The sequence below is a fragment of the Cricetulus griseus genome, chromosome X (genome assembly GCF_003668045.3).
Source record: "Cricetulus griseus strain 17A/GY chromosome X, alternate assembly CriGri-PICRH-1.0, whole genome shotgun sequence".
Classification (NCBI taxonomy): domain Eukaryota; kingdom Metazoa; phylum Chordata; class Mammalia; order Rodentia; family Cricetidae; genus Cricetulus; species Cricetulus griseus.
In genome coordinates this window covers 120,937,936-120,958,299 of record NC_048604.1, presented here as the reverse complement: position 1 = coordinate 120,958,299, position 20,364 = coordinate 120,937,936, and the positions used below count along the sequence as shown (strand labels likewise).

Here is a 20,364-nt window from a genome sequence, read left to right as displayed (position 1 = left end):
CACAGTAGACCCCATGTTCTTGCCCATGTCCAGGAGATGTTACCCAACACAAAAAGACTCCACAATTTTGTATGTTTGTGTCTGTGCTTGTGTGTGTGTGTGTGTGTGTGTGTGTGTGTGTGTGTGTTTCATTTGTTTTGTTTTGGTATTTTTATTAGTTGTTGTTTGTTCTGTTTTCTTTTGGAGACAGAGAGGCAGGGAAAGAATATGAAGTTGACTGAGTAGGGAGGTGGGGAGAATCTGGGAGGAGTTGGGGGAGGAGAACACATGATCAAAATATATTGCATGAAAGAATTTGAATGAAAAAACAAGAGGTCATCAACTGAGGCATTGGGACACACTGGAGAAGTTGTAGCATGGAGAGAAAGTGAAGGAAATATTATAAATACACTACTCAAATATGAAATTTTCCCTAAAATAAAAACTTTAAATTTAAGACTGGGCTGGTTTTAGATAACCAGTTATGGGGCTACACTGAGGGAGAAGACTGACTCTCCCTCTTTTTGTAGTCATTAATTGCCTGTCTTTTTGTCTTGAGTTGGTTTTTTGTGATGTTTCCCTCATCCATGTTGGAAGGTCAACTGGTGTCATCTTTCTTCAGGTTTTGTTTAGGCAACCATATCACTGTAGCTTTCCTATCATAAAAAGAAGACACAGTCTCTCACCAGATGCTCTGGCCCGCTGACTCTTATAGTCTTTAAACCACCACTTTCAAAATGTTTCCTGAGTGTTCCTAAAAAGCATACATACAAACAATACTAAGCAGTTTTTAGTTATATATTTGTTTGCATATGTGTGTAAGTGTGTATCTGAGAGTGTTTGGCAGTAATAATTAAATAAAAAAGTTTGTGAATTTGAGAGAGAGTCAGATGTCAAGGTCATAGGAGGTTGGAGCAAACAAAGGGAGAGTGTTGTTGGTTGTGATTTTACTTTTGTTTACTCTTTTGGAGGGCCCAACACACAGCACCCAAATAAATCACATAGGAGCTTACTACTTATGAATGACTGGGATTTTTCCCTTTCTTCTGTATATTTTACTTTCACTCTTACTCTGTAGCTAACTGGGTGGCTAGGTGGCTGGCCTCTGACATCCTCCTCTCCTTGTTGTATTTTCCTCCTCCTCTTCCTCCTCTTCCTCATCCTCTTTTTATAACTTCTTCTTCTTCTTCTTCTTCTTCTTCTTCTTCTTCTTCTTCTTCTTCTTCTTCTTCTTCTTTTACTTCTTCTTCCAGATTTCTTCTTTTTATACTCTTGGACTGCCAGCCCTGCCTATCCTTTCTCCTGCCTATTGACTATTTAGCTCTTTATTAGACCATTAGATCTTTCAGTCAGGCAAAGACTTCTCAAATGTGACACAAAAGAAAATAACATCTTTACATCATTAAAGAAATGTTCCACAGTATAAGCAAACCATAGGGAATAGGTTACAAATGGCTAGCTTCAGGGACAGCTATTGGTCCCACTGCTAGCATCCCCAATAACAGACCAAGTTATACAACTGTCACCCAAATGCAGAGGGGCTTGTTTGGACGAATTCGGGCTTCTCAGCTGTTGGTCTAGAATCCATGAGCTGACAATCTTGGGCCGGCTGTCTCTGTTGGGTTTCACTGTCGTGATCTTGAACCCCCTTAGTCATATGATCCCTTCTCCCTCTCTTATACTGGTCCCCAGGAGCCCAGTACTTGGGTGTTGATCTTTGCATCTGCTTCCATCAGTTAATGGATGAAGGCTCTGTGATGACAGTTAGGGTAGACATCAATCTGATTACAGGGGAAGGCCACTCCAGGCACCCTCTGCACTATTGCTAGGAGTCTTAACTAGGGTCATCCTTATGGATTCCTGGAAGTTTCCCTGGAACCAGGTTTCTCCCTAACCCCATAATGGTTCTCTCTATCAAGATATCTCTTTCATTGCTAAGAGTCCTATTGTTCCTCATGATGAGATGATGGAGATGACATGCCTTTCTTTTTCTCCCTCTGGGCTGCAGGAACCTCAAACCCAGAGCTTCTCCACATCCTTGCACTCAGGATGAAAAGTAGGAACCAAGCGATTTAGGCAGAGAAAGGGTCACAGGAAAGAAGGTGAATTAATCAAGAAAGACAAACAGGGCATGCATGCCTTAATGCCAGCACTGAGGAGGCAGAAGCTGGAGATGGATCTTTGTGAGCTTGAGTACGATCTGTCTTTAAAAGAATAAAAGAGTAAAGAAAAGGAAGCCATCTCGCCCTGCCCAGGAGCTATCATTATGACATCAGAGTGGTGGTCCAATCATTGGGCTATGGAACATACGTCAATTTACACAAGACTGTTGATTGGTTGAAGGGCTTAAGCCCGCCCCCAAGATGACGTTTGTGTACAGATAGTTGCCAGAGAAACAAGACTTTTTGCTGGTGGTTGGACGTGCCGCAGTCGAGCTCCTCAATCCCGCTCCTTGCTGACCTTAAAAAGAGCTAAATTTGATAGACAACCAGGAGATTGGATCCTGGTTGTAGAACTAATACAGACTACAGACTTCTGGGATGTGTTCCCAGGCAATTTTTCCAGACAATTGCAGGAAATCTGGGAATTCATTTGTTCTTTGAAGATAAAGCCGAAGATTGCTTCAATGAGTTCCGTTAATGAAAGTCCTCGTGTTGGTGAGCAGCATGTTGCAGAAAGTGATGACTTCAAAAAGCTGACACTAAGCAACCCGCTCGTCAGAGAGGTGAAAAATAGCTCCTCGGGACAGAATGTAGATGCGACGACAAATATACAGTCACCTTTTCAAAGACCATGGGACCATCCAGCGACAAAATATCCCTCGGTGGAGAGAGGTTGCTCGGATGAGAAATCCTGCACAGTAGAGAAAAAGGCCTCCACTGCAAAAGGTGGCATGGCAAAGAGAAGACATGTTGCTAAGAAGTACTACGATATGCTTAAGACACCAATGACTGAGAAGATTGTGCTAGAAGACTACAGTTACAATAATGAAGAAACTCCTGCTAAAGGGAAAAGAGCCACTGTGGAAAATCACCAGTCTAAGAAACAACTCTCTGGGAAGAGGCATCACGTTTCTGAGAAAAGTCGCTCATTTGAGATGCATCTCTCGGCTGAGAAACATCTTCCTACAATGAACTATTACCTTAACAGAAAAAGACAGCTTACAGAAAATGGTCGTTCTACAGAGGAAGGTGGTTTCGGTTGGAGAGATTACTATGGCGAGAGAGGCCACGCTGTTGATTGACATCAATTTGCAAAGAAAGGTCTTTTTACTAAGAGGAGTACATCTCCTAAGAAAGGTTATTTGGATGGGAGCGGACCCTCTACGGAAAACCATAACCTTCAAGAGAATGGCCATTCGGCCAAGAAACTTAATTGTACAGAGAGGCATTGCCAGATAGAGGGAGGCCGTTCTGTGAAGAGAGGACTTTCAGCAGAGAAAGTCACAAAAAGTCACCGAGCAGAGAAGGTTTACTCAGCAATTAAGAGCCAATCTGCAGAGAGAGGTCGCCCCATCAAAAGCTGCCCTGCAGAGGAGGGAAGCTCAGTTGACTTGGCTAACTGGCCATGGAATAGACCCTTTGCAAGGGAAAGTATCCCCACAGGGCAAGGTTGCCACATCAGAAGCCGCCCTGCAGTGGCGAGTTACTTCTTGGAAAAGGATTACACATTGAAAAAAAGACCATCCACAGGGAAAGATCACCCGACATGGAGAATTCTGCCCCAGAAAAAAAGAAGCACTGCAGAGGAGGGCCAGTCAGCAGATAGCGGATACTCTGCAAGGCAAAATTGTCCCACAGGAAGAGACAGGCTTCCAAAGAAAAGCCGCTGTGCAAAGAAACATCTATCTGCGGAGAGAAGCTGCCCTCTCCAAAAGAGTCGCCCTGCAGAGAGAGGCCCATCTTCCAAGAAAATCCACTCTGCAGGGAAAGTTCACTTTGGGGAGAGAGGCCACCATGCTAAGAAAGAGAGACAGTACTCTGCCAAGAAAGGGAGCATGGAAAAGAAGTTTTGTTCTGGGGAGAGTGTTGCATTTCAATACAGCTATACTGATGAGGAAAAGAAACAGGAGAGAATGTGTGCTCTGTGGAGGAAGGTCATCACTCCATGGAGCAAGGTTTTCATGTAGAGAAACCTTTTTTAGGATACATGCCTACAGTGCCAGTGCAAAAGCACATGATGAATTCTCCAGAAATCAGAATTGGTAGTGGTACCAGCCAGGTAGCCCAGGTCCCTCATCAGAATGTGGCTGGGGTTGTCACCACTGGTCAGGAAATGCAGGCAGTGAATCTGAGAATGGGAGTTGAATTGAAGTTGCTTCAAATGCTAAAAGCATGTCTTGTTGAGGACTGGGACTTGGTAAACAAGCAGAGGCAGTTATTCCAACTCCCTGCTGAGACGAATGTAGATCACATTCTCGAAAACTATGTGACTTTCATGAAGTCACAGGGAAAGTCAGATAATGCGGAATATTCCATTGATGAGTTTGTGTATGGAATTAGAGAGTATTTCAACAAAATGCTGGGCACCCAGCTACTCTGCCAGTTTGAAAAACCTCAGTATGCCGAAATCCTCCTTGCTTACCCAGATATTCCTATGTCTCAGATCTATGGTGCTCCTCACCTCCTGCGATTATTTATGAACATTGGGACTACTTTGGCCCATCTGCCCTTTAATAGGCACAGTCTTTTGTATGTGTACAGATATATGCATGGTTTCCTTGACTAACAGATAATTCCATTTCTCTGTTTAGTGTGAGCAATTACAAACTGGCTTCTGCCACATATTGCTTCAAAGCCCTGTGAGGGTCTTCAGACCACTCTGTTATGACCTTGAACAGCAAACATTTCTATTGTTGCTGTTTTCATTGTGTGTTTGTGTTCTTAAAAACTATCTAGGTACACCAGGGCTTAATATTTCAGGTTGCATATTGTTATGAATGGAAATAAAAATATTAAATGTTCAACAACAAATAAATTCTCACTAAAAAAATCTGTGTTGGTTATTTGACAATATTGCTTGGATGTTGGTGCTTCTATCCCTTCCACATTATGAGTTTCTACTAGGTGTTCATGTTGTGTGATATTCCTAGTATCAAAGTATCAACCAATAGATATACCTCAAACACATGCATGCACATACTTAAAATATAAAAACCTTTTTAAAATGTAAAAGAGATTGAAGATATAGCTAATCAGGCCCTGGTTGACACCTTGGTTTCAACAGTGAAAGGAGCAGAAAAAGAGGAGGGATTGAGGAGAAGGAAAAGGAAGGAAGGGCATAAAGAGAAAGAGAAGAGGGCTTGCTAGAGAAGGAAGGAGAAGAGGGAGGATGGAGAGGCTGAGATGGGAGGAGAGGAGTAGGTGAAGAAGAACAGAAGCAGAGGAAGAAAAAGGAGAGGACACGGAGAAGGGGAAAGAGATGAGTGGGGAGGAGGGAGACAAGATAGGGGAGCAGAAAGAGGAGGAAAAGTAGAGTATGAGAAGAAAAGGGAAGAAGAAAAAAGGCAGAGGGGAGAACAAAGAGGACAGAATGAAGAGAAAGAAAGGGGAAGTGAAGAGAGGAAGGAGAGGAAGGTGGGGACAGGAGGAGTTAGAGGGGAAGGAGTAAAGGGAGGAGGAGGAAAGGAGAGGGGGAGTAGGCTGAGAAGAAGAGGGGGAAGCGATAAGGAAGAGATGGAGTGAAAGAAAAATAGGAAAAGGAGGGGTGGAGAAGGAAGAGGGAAAAGAGGAACAGTAGAGATAGGAGGGGAGGATAAGAAGAGAGACTGAGGGAGGAGGAGGAGGAAGAGAGAAGGTAGAGGAGAAGGGGAGAAGGAGAAGAGATGAGTGAAGAGAATGATGTAGAAGGAAGAGGAGAGGGAGGAGAATGGGAGAGGAAGAGGATAAATTGAGGAATGAGAGGGAAGAGGTGAGGAGGGGAGGGCAGAAGAAAAGGAGGAGGGAAAGAGGGTGTGGGAGAGGAGTTGGGAAGAAAGAAGGAGAGAAAGGAGAAGGATAGAGAAAGGAGTCGAGGAGAAGGGAAGGGGAGGAGAAAGGAGGAGGAAGAACAGTGGAGGAAGAAGGATATGGAAATAGGGAGGAGCAAAGAGGGCGGAGTGGTAGACAGGCAAATAATAGAAAGTGAAGAGGAGAAGGGGCAAGGGGGAGAAGAAGGAAAAGATGAGGAGTAGAAAGATTGGAAGAAGGAAGGGGAGGGGAAGGTGGAGGTGAAGATAGGGGGAAGAGAAAGATATCAGGGAAGAAAAAGGAGGGGGAGAAGGAGGATAGGAAGAAGGTGAGGAAGAGACGAGGAGAAGGAACAAAAGGAGTAGAAGGAGGAGGAAATAGAGGAGAATAGAGAAAGGAAGGTGTGTAGAAGGAAAGGGCAGAAGTGTAAAAGGAGAAAAAGAATGGGTGAAGGAATAAGGAGAGAGGGAGGAGAGGAAACAATAGGAGGAAGAGGGTGAGAAGAATGGGACAAGGCAGAGAAAGGGGAGACAGGAGAAGAAAGACAAGGAAGAATGGAAGAATAAGAGGGAGATGGTGGCGGTAGAGAAGGAAAGAGAGGCATGAGGAAGAGGAGAATCAGGAGGAGGGAGAGTGCTATATTTGAGTCCTGGCTTTGTTCCTGCAGGGTTAGGAGGGGAAATAGGCAGAGCATGGCAAGCCCAAAGGCAGATTCTGAGTGGTCATGAGTACAAAAGTGGAAAGGCCACCCTGGAGCCTGTGTCAGTGGACAGCTGTTTTATTAAGGGACATTTCTACCCTAGGAAGAATGGCCTGTTAGGTCCATAGGGTGGTATGTTGTTTATTGGGGTAAGAACATCGCAGGTAATTCATTTGTACACTCAGAGTCTATAGGGGCCAGAGGAAGATACCTTATAAAGTCACAGGAAGTACAGTTCTGGCTGTTTCAGATGTCAGATAAGCAGCAACCAGTCCTGTAGCCTTGAAGACCCATGAGCTTATCAGTTGCTATGTGTGTTGGGGCATGTCCACAGGAAACAAATGCTTGGGGTCTGCTGGCATCTGGACAAGGGAGTGGGACAAACAAACTCTTGCTGCTCTCAGGATGAGAAAATCCAGGGATTTCGGCATGCCTCCACCCTTTTCAGGCTAGTTCTAAAGGAGAGGATGAGAAAAGAAGGGGAAGATGAATGAAGGCAATAAGCATGAGGAGGAAGAAAGGACAAGAAGGCAAGGGAGAAGGAAAAAGAAGAGAAGGGAAAGGAGAGGAGGATGAAACGGGGATGAAGGAAAAAGAAGGAAATGCTTAGGGAGAGGAGGAAGAGAGGACAGGAGGAGTGGGAGGAGGGAAGAGGAAGAGGAAGAGGAGGGAAAGGAAGAGGATGGGGAAGAGAAGAGCAAGAGGGAAAGGAGAAGGAGGGGGAAGAAAAGAGGAGGGGAGTGAGGAGAGGGAGGGGAAGGAAGAAAAGAGGGGGAGGAAGTGGGGAGGGGAAGAAAGACGGGAGGGGAAGGAAGAGTTGATGGGAAGGAAGAGGCGAGGAGGATGAGATGGAAAAATGAAAAGGGCAATGTGGGGAGGGGAGGAGAAAGTGTGTGTGTGTGTGTGTGTGTGTGTGTGTGTGTGTGTGTGTGTGTGTGTGTGTGTGAGAGAGAGAGAGAGAGAGAGAGAGAGAGAGAGAGAGAGAGAGAGAGAGAGACTGAGTCTGTGCCGGGCATGGACTTTTGAAACTTCAAAGCCTACCTCCAGTGAAATACTTCTAACAAAGTTACTCCTACTCCAACAAAGGCACTGCTCCCAATAGTGCCACTCCCTGGTGACTATTCAAGTCTATGAGCCTATGGGGCCATTATTTTTTATTTAGAGAATACTTTATTAGTTTTTGTAATCAAACCCACGAAGATAAGACCTTACATATTTAATACAGTATGTCACCCCTGTACAAATGGAAAATAATGAAGTTCAACATTTCTAGACCAATATGGCTGTTAATTTCTGTACAATGCCAACTCAACACGGTAAACTGGGATACTTTTTTCCATTGTTGACAGCACAGCTAAAGTTTACAAAAATTCAAATTATATATATATATATATATGTATATAATATATATTATATATATGTATATAAATCAATAATAGTAGTATGTTATGCATCTATAGCAGCAACAGCTTTTACAGGTTCTGCAGTCATTTGAACCAAGTTGTAGAGACATCCAGTACACTCCATTAAAAAATAAAATTAAAAAAGCAAAATCCCAGACAACAGCACAGTTCTGTTACTCTTGTGGTACCTGGCACCATTTTTTTTAAATTAGCTTCTCCATCATAATCTGGAAGGAAACCATCAAAATCCCAACACAATTCTTCACAGACCTTGAAAGAACAATTGTCAACTTTATATGGAGAAACAGATAAGCAGAAACTTACATCACATTGTTTCTGAGAAATGTTAGGTTTAGGTTTCTGTTCCCCAGGAAGAACTACCCTGGTTGAGACCCAGGATTCTGTGGGTCCCAGAACATCCTGAGCACACTGGTGCCATGGCATACTTAATAAAAACCAGTTCAAAAGTAGGGCTGAGTTTCACTTTATTGGCAGGCAGCATCAGGTTCCAGGAAAAACCATAAGTTGACTCCACCCACGGACTGCCAGCATCTAAGGGTAAGTGCCTGGCATTTCAAACATCCCAACAATTAGATAAAGATTAGTTAAAATCACCAGAGGTCCTTGAGCCCAGCTTGCATCTATTCCCCTTTTGCCAAGGCACCCTAGACAAATGTCAGCCAATCAGAGCCTTGAACACTGGAAATCCCATCTCCCCGAGTCTCTACTATGACAATAACCCTACCCTGCCAGGATAGGTACTCCCTGCTCTCAACCACTCATTGAACAGACAGAGTCCAAGCTCAAACTTGAATAAAGGCTCTTTGTTTTTACATATGGTATTCTGTCTCCTTGTTGGTTTTTGGGGGACTCTGCAATCTGGGCCTAAGAGAACTTAGGACATTGTTAATAAAGGGACCAGACCCTCACCCAGCCCCCTGCTTTAGCAGCCATGACAGGCTGCAGAAAAGACCCAGCAAGATGTAGGTCTCTGACTCAGCACATGTTTCAACCTTCTGACCTTGCTGGACCTGCCTAAGTCACTAGGAAGTCAGATACACTCTATGTGGCAAGGAACCAACCAGAAGTTAGCTGGCAGTCTCTGGATGTGCTTTACAGTAATAGTGGTGTAACAGTAGCATACATAGCATAGCAACCACCCTGAGAGGCCATAGCAATCAGTTGACCAACCAACCCAGGACAGGTCTCCCAAGCCTGGAAGTGCACCAATCCTGAGACTGTTGTGGATCCAAAGACACTCTGTCTGCTCTACCCAATAAATTCCCTGCCTCATGGTCCCTTTGGGTTCTTCTCTCCTCACCTGCTGTGTCGGACAGATGGAGGAAATAAGTCAATACAGTTAACTGGACAAAATTAAAGACTCTTTGCTTTTGCATCTTGGTGATTTTGGAGTTCAGAATTTGGGCACAACAATTAGCAGCACTGCCGTTTTGGGCTTTTTTGTGACCTAATATTCCAACCTTTTGTCGATGATAAGGGGAAGGAGGCAGGGTCCCAAAGAATAACAAAATGAGAGTCTTTTGTCAAGGCTCGATGAAGTTTGAGGGCTAGTTTGTGAAGTTTTTTTTTTTTATTCTTTCTTTGACTTTGTCCAGACTAGTTTATATAATAGCAACATTCTTCTGTGAGGAAGAGACAAATTTCTCCTTTTTTTGGCTGTCAACAAGTCAAGAGGCCTCTGATTCTGTAGGACTGCTTAAGCTAGAGAGGTGAACTGGTGTTTGAGCAGCTGAATCCCACATAGTGTCCAGCTGGGTGGAGATCTGTTAAGACAAATACAGACTGTGCCTCAAGCTCCTGGATGCCAGGCTCGTGGTAGCCAATGAAGTTACTAGACTCACTGCCATCAGGAGGGGAAAAGCCATAGCTTTCTGTCCTATGAGTACCCTGGAATAGGATGTACAATTATCCTTCTGTAGAGGGTGGGCCAAGGAAGTTACAAAGCAGAGAAACAGGGACCATAGGTGAAGACAAAGAAATCATCTTTGTGTATACCCTTTATATCTGGGTACAAGGAATGACAAAGAATGCATCCTTAAAGTCTAGAATGATAAAGTGAGAGGCTGAGGAAGGTCTCTGAGAAAGCAGAGTATAAGGGTTATGAACCAGCTGGTGGATAGGGAGAACTGCTTCATTAATAATCCTGATGTCCTGGACCAGGCTGTAAAAGCCATCAGATTTTAGAATGGGCTGGGTAGGAGTGCTCTAGGGCATGTGAGCAGGCTTGAGAACCTTTGCTAAGAAGGCATTGTATGGTAAGTTTTAGGCCTGTCTATGCTTTAAGGTGATAGAGAATTGATAGCAACAGGGTTAGGAAGTAGGGTCCCAGAATAAAATCTTAGTGGAGTAACAATGGCAGGCCACAGAAGGAGACAAAGTGACTTTTAGGTTAATAAGGGAATCTGCAAGATAATACAGTAAAGCTTTAGTTAACCCTTTCAAAAGACTTTGTAGAAAGGAAATGTTGAACATGAAACTCTGAGAGAAGTATACTTTTCCAAGCTAGCTAAGAGAAGCAAGTAGGTTGGTACAGGGGAAAAGCAGTTGAAAGGATGGACTCTATATCTGGAGTCAAATATGGTAGGTGGCAGAAGCCAGCAAAGGCAAATGACCTGCACCACAGGAAGCATGAATAGGTAGTTCGGTTCAGTTAAAAAGAGGGAACAGGTTGCTGGTTTCCCTCTGGGTTTTGCCACCAAATGTATGTGTGTGCAGCAAAACCACCAAATAAGACTACTCCATAGGTACAAACAGTTTCTGGGAACAAACTGCTGTGCTGTCTCCTGGGAATAGACAGCAACAGCTAAGTGGAGAAGGCAGGCAGAATTTATATGATAGCCAGCAGGCTGGGGTTTGAGCTGATGTATGCTGTTCAGGTTAATTGGGAACTAGATACACTTTGCCTGTAGCAGTTGACTGTTAATATAGGAGGGTTTTTGTTTGTTTGTTTGTTTTGGTTAGATAAGTGGAAGATCCCCATCATATGGTTTTTGAGAAATGCTGGGTTTAGGTTTCTGTTTCCTGGGAAGAACTGGAATGGGTGGTACTCAGGTCACCATTATAAGACATTGTCACCTGTACTGCCATATTGGGGACTGCTTTGTGCCTAAGGATAGGTAAACTTTTTCCAGTATGCATTTCTATTATTTATCTTGAAAAATACATTATAGTAATAACAATGAATGGGATACTCATTCGTCACAGCAACAAAAAGGTAACTAAAACAGACTAATAAAAATACATACTGTGTACCAATACTTTATTTAACCATTTAACAATTAACTAACAAGGAAGATCCATAAAAGGAAATAAAAGACTGTTAACAGTCCATGTAGAAGAGAGGATTTTCTGCCTAGAAGTCTCTCAACCAGTAACTCCAAAATATTTGTTTCTAGAAGGCTTCATTAGCTGATTTCTGGGGGAGATTGTTGTGGTGGGTTGAATGAAAATGGCCTCCATAGGCCCATAGGGAATGGCAAAACTAGGTGTGACCCTGTTGGAGTAGGTGTGGCTTTGTTGGAAGAAGTGTGTCATTGGGTGTGTGCTTTGAGGTTTCAGAAGCTCAAACCAGGGCTAATGGCTTAATGTCTCTTCCTGCTGCCTGAAGATTCAGATGTAGAACTCTCAGCTATCTCTCTAACACCGTGTTGGACTACATTTCTCCATGATTCCTGCCATGATGACAATGGACTAAACCTCTGAGTCAGCTCCAATGAAATGTTTTCCTTTAGAAGAGTTGCTGTGGCCATGGTGTCTCTTCACAGCAATAGAAACCCTAACTAAGACAGTTGTAAACAGATTTGATGATGTCTTGCAGTAGGCTATCTTGGACTGCTAGCCCCCAAATCATGACATGGAGACTTATTATTGGTTATGAATGCCCAGCCTTAACTTATGATTGTCCCACCTACCCTTATAACTTAATTTAATCTGTTTCTCTTCATCTATGTTTTGCCTTGGGGCTTTTTTATCTTTCTTTCTTTCTCTATATCCTACTTTCCTGCTTCCTCTGTGTCTGGCTGGCCAGCAGCTGCTTGGTTGGCTAGACCCTGGCATTTCCTTCTCTTTCTCCCTCATTCTCTTGAGCCTAGATTCCTCTTCCTACTTATTCTTTCTGCCTGACAACCCCATCTATCCCTCTATTACCTAGCTATTGGATGTTTAGCTTTTAATTAGACCAATCAGATGCCTTAGGCAGGCAAGGTAAAACAAATGCAACACATCTTTTCATAGTTAAATATTCCACATCCATGTCATGCTATTTATTTGATCTTTCTCTCCATCTGTTACTTACACTCATTCAAAACCAAAACTATGGTTATGGTAGATCATTCCCAAGACTGTATAAAACAACAACAAAAAACATTTTTTACTATCTTGTGTTTTCTATAAGATTCACTTAGAAACTCACAGGTTCTTGTAGTTTAACAATATAGTGGTGGTTTGAATTAGAATGTCCCCTCCCCCACCATAGGGTTGTATATTTGAATGCTTAGTCATCAGGGAGTGGAAACACTTTGAAAGGATTAGGAGTTGCTGTCAACTAGGTCCAACTGACTGTGGGACAATTCTTGAACTGTTTTATAACTGTGGCAAGTCACCTGTTTTCTATTTTAGAGAGGCCATGGAGACCCCACTCAATAGATTCTATCCAGTGTCCAGCTTACAAACAGGAGGGTTAATACACAGGAAAAAATTTCCTCAAAACTTTCAAGCAAAACCACAGTCAATCAAGGCCTTTGACTTATCCTCACTCAGATGGAACAACTGGTTAAATGGAGGCTAGAGAAGCCAGAGGTGACTATTAAGCCCAAATATCACCCGAGGATTAGAGCCTCAACTTTCCATGGCAGCACAAGAGTACACAACCACACCCACATCCACCCACCCTCTCCCCCCCACACACAAATTTTTCCCACCTGAATGGCCTTAAACAATCTTCAAGAAAGTATAATGGAAAACTAAAATGATTGGTATGTTGATTTTAACAATTCAAGTGATAATTCTCAGAAATTAGACTTAAATCTAACTATATAAGATATTATTTGGACTGCTTCTCACTAATTATTTTGTTTGTGACAAGAAAAATGCTGGATGTGGAGTTAGGAGAAAGACAAGGGGAGAAGAGGTGGTGGGAGGAGAACCTGAGGGATCAGGAAGACTGAGTCAGGGGACAAATAGAAGAGAGGAAGAAAAGTGATACCTTAACAGAAGGAGCCATTATAGGTTTAAAGAGAAATCTGGCACTAGGAAAATGTCCAGAGATCTAAAAGGATGACCCCAACTAAGGATCTAAGCAATAGTGGAGAGGTTACCTTAAATGCCTTTCTCCGATAATGAGATTGATGACTACCTTAAATGCCATCCTAGAGCCTTCATCTGGTAGCCGATGGAAACAGAAGCAGAGACCCACAGCTAAGCACTGAACCATATTCCTGGAATCCAGTTGTAGAGAGGGATGAGCAAAGTGTAAGAAAAAAGTGCCAGCTAAAGAAACACACTCTGAACAGAGCCAAAGAAACACACTTTGGCCCTGTAACAAGAACCAAAGAAATGCACCCTGACCCTGAAACCAGTGCCAAAGAAACACACTTTGGTACTGAAATCAGAGCCAGTGAAAGAAATACACCCTGACACTAAAATTAGAGCCAAAAGTCTAAAAAGGACCAGTGAAAAGAAACATACTTTTGCCCTGAAACCAGAGCCAAATCAGACCCTAAACCTGTGCAGAAAACCAACCAATCTATGAGCAGGATATCTAGCCATCCTGAGCTCAGGGATTGAAATCCGACCAGTCCCTACCCTGGAAATATCTATGGAAAAACACTGGCCCCTTATGAATCCCTATATAAACCCTGTGCCTGTTCAGCTTCTGTCTGTTTGGGCTGCCAGACTGTCCTCTGCCACCATGCAGAGGTCAGTAACTCTCCTGGATTCTTCCCTCCCAATAAATCTCTTGAATGAGCTTGGTGTGAGACCTTCTTTTGCCAGAGCAGAGACAGCAGAGCCCACCCTGGTCAGAGCAGAGCATGGCTTTAACACTTTTCACTAGGGGCACTGGGGGTCAAGGGATCTTCCCCTGGCAAAGCAGAGTTGTTATACTCTGCTTTCCAGGGGACCCGAGTTGAACTGTAACAACTTCCCTGGGAAACCCTCTCTTGCAGAAGCAGAACTGACATACTGTGGAAGACTTTCCCTGAAGCAGGGCTGTAAGCTGATATACTTACTGTGACCTGTGGAATTCCTTGGCTCCCAATTGCCAGAATACCTTTCTACCTGAGCTGTAACACTCAGTATTCTGTGACTCCCCAGTGCCAAAATCTATCCCTGTCGATTCCATCCAATCTGTCCAAATGCTTACACAAAGGGGTCAAGACTGCACTGGGGAAAACTGTAGAAAAAGCTATATTGACCAAGTGAGAGCACACGGACTCCAGTCCTAAAACTGGGGAACCAACATTGGACTGAACTAAATCCTCTGAATGTGGGTGTCAGTTAGGAGGCATGGGCAGTCTATGGGACCTCTGGCAGTGGAACCATTATTTATCCCTAGTGCACAAATGGACTTTGGGAGCCCATTCACCATGGAGGGATAATGTCTCAGCACAGATACATGGAGGGCCTAGACCCTCCTCCAATTGATGTGACAGATTTTGATTATCCCCCATGGAAGGCCCAATCCCCCTTGAGAAGTGGATGGGGGGGTGGTTAGAGGCATGGGAGAATGGGAGGGAGCTGGGATTGATATGTAAAATAAGATTGTTTCTAAATTAAATAAATACATTTAAATAAATAAATAATTCACTGTTCAATGAAAGAACAATAAAATTCATTTTTTCCTAGTGTTCAATATAATAAATCATTTCAATATCAAATATACATATTCACTGTGTCAATAAACAACAGAATAATGCTGCCCACATAAGAGCCATCATATCTCAGCTTAAGTTAATTCTCTAGTCCTTATCTGGAGCCTAGAGAGATGGGCTCTCTGTTGTTTTAGCTTAAAACTCAAATGATAGGTAAATGTCTTCTCTCTGTCCCTCTCTAGAAGTTGTCTGGGAGGGACTTCATGCTTGGTCTCTGTTCCAACAGCTTTCATAATGACTGCAAACAGATCCTGGGTACATCACTGTCCAATCTAGCCTTGGAAGTCAAAAGAAAAACAAGGAGAAGCCAAGTGGATGGAGCTTTTGTGTGTTCAAGAGATTCTAATAAACTTGGATTTGTTTTGGCTTCTTCTGATTCTCTGACTAGACTAATAACTCATGCCTTTAGTTTATCTCTCACCTCTTTCCAGACAACACTCAAGAACTTTCATCGCAACATCCAACAGAGTATTTGAGATAGGACCTCTGTTGGGAGTCCCAAAACTCCCACAACCAATACCCCACAGTCAGTCTTAAGAAGCCAGATCAGTTGTCACTCCAAACCCATAATGGCAGTTAGTGTTACTTCAGAGGGAGGGGAATGCTAAGACCCGGAAGTAGAAAATAGCTAAGGCAAAAAGGAACCAAGGAAAATTAACCAGCTTTTCTTCTTGGCAAAAAGCCAAAAATATTTTTGCATCTCTTGGGAGCCTCATCTGCCACAAACCAGATATGCCAAAAGCGTTTGAGGGACCCTAAGCTCTAGTCCAGTTCCTCAACATTGTAAAGTGACCATTTAAGAGGGGAGAATAGTAAAATAGCAGTGAAGGACTGTTATCACAAGACACCTTCTGGTTAAGAGAATGGAATTTCTGGCCAGGGTGAAAACCTCACATTCCAGTTGGGTCAGATCAATCACTTGGTCAATAATTCATCCCAAGTAAGTCAGGCTGAACTTAAACCATGCTTAAGCTATCAATTATAGCAGTAATTTACCATTATCAGACACTTCAAACTGCTGGCTAATTTTTTTTTAAGTATAAAAAGGGGGGATTGTGAGAAACTTAGAAAACATCAAAGATAGTTACCCAGCAAGGACTTGTATTTCCTGAACATCCCCCTTTGCACTGATTAGCCAATCCCATCAGATTGTGAAGCTGAGCTCCCATAGATAGAATGAAACTCACTCACCTCTATTTTAGGGATAACAGAAGGAACCATGTTGGCCTCAGTGTATTTGTTAGTCCAATTTGGGTCTTGAGCACACCTGTTTTATAAAAAGAAATTGCCTTGGTTCTGCCACTTTCACTTTGTGTGTTCCTTTGTATGACACTGAGATCATTCATCATGTGTTTCTAAGAGTAGCTTCAGCAAAGTAGTATACTCATTATTTAAAAAGTAGAAGAGCATCTATCTGCAAATGAGCTGATACATAATTCCCTTGAATGAGGTTTATTGGATTGAGAGTCTCAGGCTGTAATTGGGTCTTGAACTGGAAGGGAGAGTATTAGAAACAGTGTATGGAGAATCTAAGTGTGATTGGGCCTTAAAGGGAAGGCAAGGAGAGTTTCGTTAAAAGTGGACTAGTGAGGAGCTTCATTCAGAGTAGAAAGGACAGAGAGGGAGAAACAGAGGCAAGGGGGGATATAGGGAGAGGAGAGAGAAAGAGAGAGAGGGAGGGAGGGAAAGAGAGTCTGTGACAAGGATGGTGAAAGAAGATCAATGAGCCTCTTCAGAGAGCAGCTTCATCTTCATTCTAGATCTCTAAGAATCCTCCCCAAGGAATCAAACCAGTTCTCAGAACAAAGGAAAGGTTTGACTTTTTATAACTTTCTAGGGATAATGGGCAGTCTCACATCATAATATTAGTTTAACAAGACAAAGCATGCAGGCACCAGATAACATAAATTTGAGAGTTTCCAGTTCACGCCACAGACTGCCTCTTAATTCTCTGTCTCAAGGAGACGTGCAGGTAGGTGTAGCCTGATTCAGGCTATGATTCAAGCTCTGGTAAGACCTAAAGTGCAGATTTAAACGTATAGGATTGTGTTCGAACACTGATGGTTTCAGGACCCTTTGAAAAGGAAGGAGACTAAAAGCTCATGAATTCATGTTAAACAGCAGCAAAGGTCACAAAGGTCAGTGAAATTACATTATCATTATTGAGTTTCAAAAACAAGAATGACTACCCAGGGCTTCCTAAGCTTTTCGCTAAATCAGGCTACTTGTGTCAAAAATGTATTCTAAGTTGCTTGCATTCAGTGTTTAAACCTAACAACCTGAGTTCAATCTCTAGAACCTATATAAAGTAGAATGGTGACAACGAGAGTCCTCTAGCCTCTACATATGCCATGCCATGGCACTTCCTACACACACACACACACACACACACACACACACACACACACACACACACACACACACACACTAATAATGACGATTATAATGATAATAATAATAATAATAATAATAATAATAATAATAAATTTATTACATTTATTTTTGATGTATGGGCAGAGAAGGAGGGCATCATGCCACTGTGCCTTTGGTGGTCAGAGGATACCTTATGAGAGCTGGTTATTTCCATCCCCATTTGAGTTCTGGGAATTGAACTCAGGTTGCCTGTCTTGGCAGCAAGTAGCTACCTTGGTAGCCTTTACCTGTTGAGCCATATCACTGGCCCCAATAGAATTTTTTTTTAAAAAAAATTACAAAACCCAGGCTCCAAAGCTTCACAGAGAAACCCTGTCTCAAAAAACCAATATATATATATATATATATATATATATATATATATTATACCCATTCAAATAAAAACTTTTCAGCAACAATATACAAGACTACTGCCTATCAGCCTATCACACTGCTTTAAAAATTGTATTGGTCTCTGTGTGTGCTCCAGCTCATGTGAAAATGTATGAGTGTGTGTGCGGGGGCTGTATGTGTTTGTTTATGTGTGCATCTGTCTGTCCATCTGTCTTTCCACCATAGCACCCACATAGAGGTCAGAGACGAACCTCAGAGATTTGGTTCTCTCTTTCTATCCTTTATGTCCCAAGGATCAGATTCAGCTTATCAGGCTTGATGGCAGTTGCCTTTATCAGCTGAGCCATCTTAATAGCCGGGTCCTGCCCTTTCTAGAGTGGTTGTACCAGTGTTCATTTCCATTACCCACCCACCAGAATCCAGGTTTCTTTTTTATGGAGATTTTTTATTTGAATTACAAATACGATTATCTTGCATGTCAATCTCAGTTACCACTCCAACCCCTCCCCCCTACCACCCCCCCAACTAAAACCCTACCTATCACATATCCTTTCTGCTCCCCAGGGAGGGTGAGGCCTTCCATGGGGGGGGGTGTCTTCAAAGTCTGCCATGTCCTTTGGCATAGGGCCTACGTCCACCCCAGTGTGTCTTGGCTCAGGGAGTATCCCTCTACGTGGAATGGGCTCCCCAAGTCCACACCTATGCTAGGGATAATTACTGAACTACTACAGGAGGCCCCATAGATTTCCCAGGTCTCCTCACTGACACCCATGTTCATAGGGTCTGTATCAGTCCCATGCTGGTTTCCCAGCTATCAGTCTGGGGACCAACAGCTCCCCAGTATTCAGGTCAGCTGTTTCTGTGGGTTTCACCATCCTAGTCTGGGTCCCTTTGCTCATCACTCATCCTTGTCTGCAACTAGATTCCAGTTCAGTGATTAGTTGTGTGTCTCAGACAGGCTTTAAAATAACCATATTCATACCATCTAGCTTCATCATCTCCAGGAGCTTTCTTCCAGTCTTTCAAAACCTCTGCGTGTATAAAAATCACTCAAGGAGTATATTCAGATATAGACTGTTCATTCTACACCCAGAGATTTTTATTTAATAGGTCTTCAAGGGACCTCAGGAAGTTTCATGTTCAGAGTTGCCTGAGGTGGTTCTGATACAGGCATGTATGTATGGGCTAAAACTTGAGAAAAACTGAGGTTAAAGGGGTCAATCTACAAGTAAATCTCATAAAACCCAAGCTTATATTTTTGCCAAGTGAACTGACTTTGATATATCAATGAATTTCACGTCTGGGTGTGAGTGACTGTGTCCAGCCAATGTCCACAAACCTAGTTACAAGATTTCAGGAAAGAATATCTTGTCAATATTCTTTCTGGTTTCTTCAGCTTTCTAGATTTTCATTATTTTCTATTATTTACACTTTTCTATGTTTCCCCAAAGTTTCCAACATTAAATCTGTGTGACTTTTATAACGAGATAGAGGATTTTCAAACTAAATAAAAGACACAGTAAAGGTTCACATACTTCCTCTGTGGTATCTTTTTGGCTCTGAATTCCCTTTACATGAAGGCATGTTCATCACTCTATGGTCCATCTTTCTTGGCATTTCACTTAAACTCTAGAAAGTACATTTTTCCATGAAACGACAGTTGGTCACATTTGATAGAATCTGCAAAAAGGTAGACCTGTAGGTCTTCCAATGGAGCCTCACAGGCAATGGGATTTGCTTGAAAGAATCTAGAAGCAGGTATTATATTTAGGTAACACTGGTCCCAGAGACTGAGATTCAGGAGCTACAAAATCACTAAAGGCCAGATACGTATGTATTAAATTATGGCACAAAAGAGAACAGTAGACTGGAGGTATCTCTTAGAGGTGCTGACGAGAACAGGAAGTGAACACTACTTTTCCTTGGAGAAGAGATTACCTGGGACTCTAAGTGTCTACAATTGAATACTTGCTTGGTGAATATAAGAATCAGACCACAAGTAGTCAGATGGTAAGAATAGCTAGTGTAGCATGACAGGACCACCCCATGTTTACCCAAATTTAAAAGGCACATGAGCCAGAGGTCAAATTAGTACTACTCTGGCCCTTTCTGTGGAGCTACAGGGATGTTTATTTTCTGCACTCCATGTAGACAATCTTGCTGTAGAGATGTCATTCATTTTAGAACAAATAATTCGGCAGGTGACTCTTATTTAAGGAATCCTTCCCTGACCAGGCCTCCTCATTTTTCCACATGCACTGGAGGACAGAGAAAGACCTATACGGGCTGTGAGTGGTAGACACAAGTTCAGTTAGGGAGTGAGGGCTGCAAAAATCTGGGTAAGATGGCAAATCCCACTTGTAGAAGCCAAAGAGCTACTGATAATGTTACCAAAATCAGATAGCAGAGCCAAAAGTAAGTACATGATAAGTTAGAAGACAAGAAGTCCCTGGTAGATCAGTAACTGAAGCCAGGGTTGTAGAAAGCCCATTCAGACTAATTCTCATGGAGAAGGTGTCCTGATGATATTAACCATTTGCAGAGAACACAGCCTGGTTCCGGAACACAGCCTTGACATCTGCAGGCTGGCCTTTATCTCATGGGACTCTAAAGGCTTCTAAGTATCTCAATGGACAGCATGGTTAGAAACCATCTGTTAGGTATCTTCTCCACTTGGC

At 42.7% G+C, this 20,364-nt stretch overlaps 1 protein-coding gene across 1 annotated transcript; it reads left to right on the top strand.

Annotated features, from left to right (window-relative positions):
* The first annotated feature begins 4,275 nt into the window (after positions 1-4,275).
* LOC113837751 (mortality factor 4-like protein 2) lies at positions 4,276-4,707 on the top strand. The gene has a single exon (XM_027433246.1). The coding sequence runs from the start codon at positions 4,276-4,278 to the stop codon at positions 4,705-4,707; it is 432 nt and encodes a 143-aa protein (XP_027289047.1).
* The last annotated feature ends 15,657 nt before the right edge of the window (positions 4,708-20,364 follow it).